Raw genomic sequence first — 7,500 nt, forward strand, 5'->3', positions numbered from 1 at the left:
AGTTTGTTCTTTGATACTTGTTTGATCCAACTCTAACATTATGATGATTCAAAAGGGAGACCACAATAGTGTTGCCACCTGGAACTGGTCAGAGCCTTGTTTGCCATTTGGTGCTTTGATGTTAATAGTAAGTAAGCTGAGCCAGATTGGGAAATGCTTACACACCATCCTGGGTTTATGCAGGATATGCACAGGTGCTTGATCAATTAGCACTATCGGTGTCAAATTCTCTTCCACTCTGTCCTCTTTCTCTCCAATTACTCCCCTTCCCCCTCCTCCCCTCTATCCATACCCTCTCTTTCCCCTCCCACATTCTTTCCTTTGCCTCTCCTACCCTCTCTTCTTACCCCTTCCTTCTCTCCCTCTTCCTCCCCTGTTGGTCCCATCCCTCCCTTCTTCCTCCCCCATCCCATCCCTCCCCTCCCCTCTTCCTCTCTCCCCTTCGCACTCCCTGATTATTACTTCCATATGATTTTGAAGTCACAGATGGTCTGTTTGAACTGCTTATGCACTCTGAGCAGTTGTCAGATTTGCTGTTTCATTGTTCACATGAAATTTCTCTGTCAAATGAGTAAAATGTATTTTGATATGTCTCCCATGATTTTTCTTTCCTTTTTACTTACTTATTATTATTAATTATTATTATTATTTATTTATTTATTTATTTATTATTATTATTTTTTTTTTTTCTTCATAATTTATATTTTCACATACTGTTACATTCTCCTATTGCTGAGTTTCATCCTTCTCTTAAATTTTTTTTCTTCTATTATCTGTTCTATTCTACATTTGAATATTATCTATTTCTGGCTCCTTCATCTTTTCAGAATATTTCTATATTGATTCGACATTGTAGCGGGTGTTAGAGTGAGAGAGAGAGAGAGAAAAAAAAATAAAGATAAATAAAAATGCTCTAAATTGTGATGATATCTAACCAAGCACTCTTTTCTCCTTGCAGTGGAAGGCATCCCCAAGATCTACTACTTTGGTGTGTGTGGGAAGTACAATGCCTTGGTCATGGAGCTCCTGGGCCCCAGCCTGGAAGACCTCTTCGACATGTGTGGCAGACGTTTCACACTCAAGACAGTCTTATTAATAGCCATACAATTAGTAAGTGTTGGGAGTTTTTTTTTTTTTTTTTTTTTTTTTTTTTTGGGTGGGGGGGGATGAAGATAACAATGAAAATGAGAATGATGATGAGGAGGAGGAGGAGTAGGAGTAAGATGATGATGATATGTTTCAAGATTTTGCAATATTGATTATTTTTGCAAAGGAGGAGACAAACTTTGATGAAATAGCACTAGGTATTACTGTTTCCTGTATCCTATTTATAGATTGTGCGTATATTATTTTGTCCTTTTTTTGTTTTGTTTGGTGTTCATTTTCAGCTTTGATGTAATTATGTTTGATTATTATGTAGATTTATTTGGCTTACTTACTTAGGATTAATAATTTATGTAGAATTGTCTCTTTGAAGGTTGAATTTCAATAGGTCAGTTGCAAGATGGTACAAAAATGAGATAGAAATGTTATTAAATTATTGTTTTCTTTTTCAGCTCCATAGGATAGAATATGTACATTCTAGAAGATTAATATATCGAGACGTGAAACCTGAAAATTTTCTCATAGGGAGAAGCTCTACTAAAAAAGACAGAATAATACACATAATAGGTAAGTTGAAGAATGGAAACCTGCATGGGGTCATTTTTCGTTATCGAGAGGATAGTAATAGTATTTGGTTACAAATTGCAAGAATGAGAAATGCATTTCCAGTTATGTGATAATTACTGTTTTTTCACTTTTTATATGGTTGTTTTTGTTGTTGTTACTGTGGTTAAACTTCTCTATTCTTTCAGACTTTGGTTTGGCCAAGGAGTATATTGACCCCACGACAAACAAGCACATCCCATACCGAGAGCACAAGTCCCTAACAGGGACTGCCCGGTACATGTCCATCAACACCCACATGGGCAAGGAACAGTCACGCAGAGACGACCTGGAGGCCCTAGGACACATGTTCATGTACTTCTTGCGAGGATCCCTCCCCTGGCAGGGACTCAAGGCCGACACCCTCAAGGAACGTTACCAAAAGATTGGGGACACAAAGAGAGCCACACCTATTGAGGTCCTCTGTGAAAATTATCCTGGTAAGGATTTTAGATAGAATTGGGGTCTCATACTCCTCAAAGTCTTAAGTCTTTTTTTTTAGATTTTGAATGGATGATGCATAATTATTTTCTATTACTATTAACTTTCATGAAGGGTTTATTTCAATTTGATTGCATCAGATTTTCCTAACTAACATAATAGTGATGACTGATGTTAACATAAGTGTTTCAAATTAATTGCAGAAGAAATGGCGACATACCTACGGTATGTACGGAGGCTGGATTTCTTTGAGACCCCAGACTACGACTATCTGCGAAAGCTTTTCCAGGATCTCTTTGAAAGGAAAGGCTTTGTCGAGGATGGTGATTTTGATTGGACAGGAAAAACCATGGTAAGGATACATGTACCTGCCATGATACACTTCTTTTATTCAATATTTGAGAAATCTCTCAAAGAAATTAATTGCCATCTCTATTGTCTGTACTAAATCTAATACAACTTTTAACAATTATGATGCAGCCTGCAGATTATTTAGCCAATATGAGACAACTGAGAATTGCCGCTCCTTCAGATAGAGTTAAGACAAGATCAGATAAGGTCGGTCGATTGTAGAAAAGAACCAAATAACATTGCTGTTTGATAGTCTTTGTTATTGATATCTATCCTCTACTGCATTAGATGGTGAATCCCCTCCAATGCGTATTCAACCCTCAGACTGTGATTGTCCTTCAGGGAGCCAGATGATTTTCCAAACTATTTGATTAATTTTTATCTAGTAAAATACTTGATAAATTCAGCAAAGATTTCATCAGAGCATCCACAGCTACATAATAAGCCATATGATAGTTGATGGCCTTGAGTTTATTTTGGAAAGGAGTGACGAGTTAGGGAAGAAAAGGGAGCTACAGACTGCTCCATAAAATGATTTTGAAATTAACTGATTTGACATTACCAATTTTATACAAAGACAGTTTTGTGTTGTTGGTTACTTGTCCAACCTTCACTGTAATGTTAAGTACGTGAAAAATGATACCTTCCTCATGACATTTGATTTTTTTGTTTGTGGGAAAAAAAGTATTGAGATAAGAATGCAATTTTTGCAGTTTGAGGGTTGATACTTACAAATTGTATGAAAATTAGAAGAGAAGTACATACTGAAGATTATCATGATTATATAATGATCAAAGTACTTTTTAAGAATTGCTCTAGCTAGTGAGTAAAAACAAATATTTTTTTTTTTACTTTATTACTCTGCAGTCCTTCTTGTTCAGTATTAAGCTAGTCATTAATGCTGTGTGTTATGTACTCATTATAATGCAATTTACCTCAGTATCTATATGTAATCTCTTGATATATTATTCCCCCAAAATGATGTTGATGTACAATAGTGTAGATTAGGCTAATATATTCAATTGATAAATTAAGTACTCATTTATATTTTTGAAGATAGAAATATGAACTTAGATGTGAGAGGACAGTGCTGCAGTTAATGATTAGGATATATTTTAAAGTTTTCATATGGATTAACCCTTCTGAGACGGGCCACATTTTAAGATGTTCAGTCTTGGCTGAGCGTCTTAAAATGTGTGTTTTCTGTTATTGTCTAGATTTATAGATGAAATATGAGTCTATATATATGGTATATTACCAGAGTTATTCTAATTAGCATTTAGCATAATAGGTCATCATAACTGAAGGAATGAATATCTTGTAATTTCAACAAAAGGAAAAATGCAGTGCGAAAGTGATTCGACCCCGTGAAAACGCCCGTCGCGGAAGGGTTAAGGTACAGAATGTGTATCATAATTTTTTTATAATGCTATTTCTTTCATTCTTTGCAGTCCGAGTTTCTTTATGTGATCACTTTATTATTTTATTTATTTATTTATTTATTTATATATATATTTTTTTTATTATTTTTGAGGTGTTTTATTTTTTATTTTTTTATTTTTTTCACAAAATAAATTATTCTCCATCTCTTTATTTTCATCTTACTTGCTTCGTTAAGCTTGTCTACCACAATTATCACGGTCTGAACTCTCTCTTTCCCTCCAGCTCCTTATTCTTCTTCTTATCCATTTCTTTTTCTCTCTCTCGCAATGTTTAAACTCTTCGTTACAAGCTCCATCATAAGAGAAGACATCAGAGTCTTGAAAGAAGAAACAGATCGGGTTTGTGCAATGATTATGTGAAGGGAAAGGGGATGTGTTTCATGCCTCCCCCCTGTTGTAAATGTAATACTGTGTAAGAGGTAAAAAGGAGATGTCAATTCCAAGAGGTTATAACTAACCCTTATAGGACAAGAGATGACATTTGTCTTTCTTGGGGACTTGTGCACACTAAACAAAATGTGACGGAATTTAATTTCCCTTGTTATATCTCTACAAGAACTATTTGAGCTAAAATGATAATGTATTGAAATGAAATGAAAGAAATCAAAGTTTTGATGATGATGTGGACGATGATAATGTTCCTTTTTATGTGCGCATAAACCTCTAAACCTTAATGTCCTTTTAGGGGTTAATATTACTTAGCTTTTCTATTTGTCTCTTACAGCCCATGGTATTGAAGACCTTTTGAAGAACCCCCTTTCTCTCTCTCTCTCAAATTTTGAGTCCTCTTTCCTAGTCTGGTCACATGAATCGCAGGGATAATACGTCAATCAATTGTCAGGAAGTTTGTCTACTAATCTCACACAGCTCTAGAATCTGTCCCAGTATTTTTGTCTGTAGGTTTCTGCTTTCCCTGCAGGAAGGTTTATCATCAACCATTTAAGTAGGATTGTGATTGTATCGGAAGTAGAGTATATATTTAGTCATTTCTAGGCGTCCTGTAATCCTACGTCAAATATTAACATAAAATGATAAATGTATTCTAATCTGTTTCTTTTTGTAAGCCAAGATGAAAGGGTGATGTCACTGCCCATGTACCACTAAAGCACTGTCATTCAAGGAATGATCTTTGCAAGAATGAGATTGATATATATTTTTATTTACTAAAGTCATAGACATGTGTATAGATACATTATGTGAACAAGTTTTTTTTGCAAAATGTTTTAGACTAATTTGAATGCTCTTGCAGTCAACACCTGTTGGTTCGACGCAGACAGGAACGGAAGTGATTGTTTCCCCAAGCAGAGAGAACCGCGAGAGGCACCCAACGGCTATCAAGGTAAACTTGGACTCTCCCCGTCTCCTCATCTCCCCCCTTTTCAGGTCAGCTGAAGATACGCTGACTGACTTGCCAGGCGCAGCAGGTGGATCTGCAAAAGGTGTCCCCCTCTTCCTCCAGCACCTGAAAGGCCCTCTTCAAAAAATAATTAGTTGTTTTTTAAATAGGGCTTAACATTTTCCCTCCAGTTGACAGGAGTAGTGAAGAATGTGCAGGGGCCTGGTAATGGGCAAGGTGAAGCCAGGGAGGGTGAGGCACCTCCTGCTCCTCCTCAGCAGGTGCTACTGCCTTGGACTCCAACGCAGCTGGCAGAGGAAGCCTCCCCACGACCTCCCCTGGTCAGACATCACGTATGTTCCGACACTACCTCCTCACGGTTTGAGCTACAGTGCAATAACCTTGGGCACTTCAGACTTAGAGACAGATTTTTTTTAATCCTAAGAAAAAAAAAAAAAAGAGAGAGAAAGAAGAAAAAAGATTTTTTTCAGAATTTTTTGAAAGTTTTGCATTTTATGAACACAACAACCAGGCCAAGATGACTAATTGAAAGCCTTGCACTGTGAAAGACTGGGGAGGAGTGTAATAGGCCCATTTGACCTTGGAATGACGACACGGCACCAGGTGTGGCTTCTCAGCACCCCTACACAGAGACACGAGTGTTAATGTCCATCTCACTCTCACCGTTTCAAGTCACTCCTCTAGTCTTCACTGTTTCTTTAATTACAGGTTATAAGCATATGACAATTTTTTTTTGTTTTTAATTCACCCAAAATTTAAAAAGTTTGTTTTCTTGTTTGTTCAGTCAATACTCTGTGAAGCTGCTGTGCCCTTGGACAATGTTATGATTCTGTTTAAGGAATTCCTAGCCTTTGTGAAGGAATGATTTGATGATAGTCTTACCGTTGCTCACTCCAGTATCTGAGGTAGTGCCAGAACATGATGTCTGTTTTTCCCATGTTAAGAATAGTATTTTTGTTTATAATCAAGTAGATAAACTTATTAAGAAATGAAAAGAAGTAAGCAAACATGCAGCATTCTATTTCATGCATCAATAATCACATCCACAATTGCATGCCTTTTTGTGTTTTAAAAGATTTACCATTTGTTTTAGGTGAGGAAAGTACTGAAGCTACTGGGAGTATGAGTAGCTCATTGTGTGATGGAATACTTCTTTAGACCTTTGTTACTTATCTTTACATTTATTAGTTTACTCATAGCTGTAGTTCATATTCTTTCCCTTTTTTGTAGGTTATTTCCAGATATCAGGATTTGTTGAATTTGTGAATAAAACACATTTTATGGATTGCATATAGTGTTTATTAGCTTTATATTAGTTTTGCGGGGGGAAAGGTTTGACATTCTGTGATTTATATTCCATCACTGATAAGGAGTAGGGCTTAGAAACCCCTTTTTAGGAGCATTGTACTTGATTAATGGTCTGAAAGCATTCAAAGCAGAGTGAAAACAATACCCCAGCCAATCTCTTGATGTCACCAGGAAAAGTCGGCAGGAGAGGACTTGCGGCTAATGCAGGTAACCTGTTCTGCATAAGCGTAAAAGGAAGACTAGGGCAGCTTCTTTAATAACCTGCTGTTTCGTAAATAACATGCAATAGGAAGAATATATGGCCAGATTCTCGAAGAGTCACTAGCTTGTGTTCAGTGCAGTACCCCAGTCGTCATTCTGATTGGGTTTTTGGCAAATATAGTTGTATTTGGGAATCTTGGCTGTGTAGAGTTGGCTATTAAGTAAAGTTTTCCAAATTTTCTTTTATTCTTGCCACCTTTAGTTTTTCAATTTTTGTATACCAGTAGATGTAACATAATGCTATCATTTTGTCAGTATTTAACAGATTGTATATTGAGGTACAAAATAGTACTTATGTTTTTTTTCCCTCAGTGTTTTGTTTTGAAAGCTAGCTTATTAGAGCCAAATTGATACAGAAGTTCCTGGTAACCATGGAAGATCAGTTGTATTAGTATATATCCACTTATAAGGGGCGGACATCATACAGGAATCCCAGAAACATAAATGGGAATAGGCTGTTGTTTAGGAATTTATTTCTTTGTTTATCTAGCTATCCTCACAGATGGGTTGATGGTCTTGTGTAGTCTCAGGATTAGTTAGTAGGTTAATTAGTTAGTTTCTTTGTTAGTTAGTTAGTTAGTTAGTTTGTTAGGCAGTCAGTGATGTGGGAAAAGAAAGAAAAAACATATATTT

At 36.3% G+C, this 7,500-nt stretch overlaps 1 protein-coding gene across 11 annotated transcripts in view; it reads left to right on the forward strand.

The window, feature by feature from the left end:
* gish (casein kinase I gish) overlaps nt 1-7,500 on the forward strand; it is a 119,979-nt gene that overhangs the window by 103,213 nt on the left and 9,266 nt on the right. For 4 of the 11 annotated variants that reach the window (XM_043008021.2, XM_043008023.2, XM_086546361.1 and 1 more), the window contains 5 exons: nt 959-1,110; nt 1,557-1,671; nt 1,857-2,147; nt 2,352-2,500; nt 5,191-5,280. In XM_043008021.2, the coding sequence (XP_042863955.1) occupies nt 959-1,110; nt 1,557-1,671; nt 1,857-2,147; nt 2,352-2,500; nt 5,191-5,280 (797 nt within the window). Of the gene's footprint in view, nt 1-958; nt 1,111-1,556; nt 1,672-1,856; nt 2,148-2,351; nt 2,501-2,628; nt 2,707-3,835; nt 3,896-5,190; nt 5,281-5,468; nt 5,947-6,777; nt 6,814-7,500 lie in introns of those variants that run through there. The other 7 variants (XM_043008019.2, XM_043008022.2, XM_086546348.1 and 4 more) reach the window with 5 other exon arrangements.

The sequence above is a fragment of the Penaeus japonicus genome, unplaced genomic scaffold (genome assembly GCF_977035675.1).
Source record: "Penaeus japonicus unplaced genomic scaffold, GWHDUDI00000001_assembly GWHDUDI00000002, whole genome shotgun sequence".
NCBI lineage: Eukaryota > Metazoa > Arthropoda > Malacostraca > Decapoda > Penaeidae > Penaeus > Penaeus japonicus.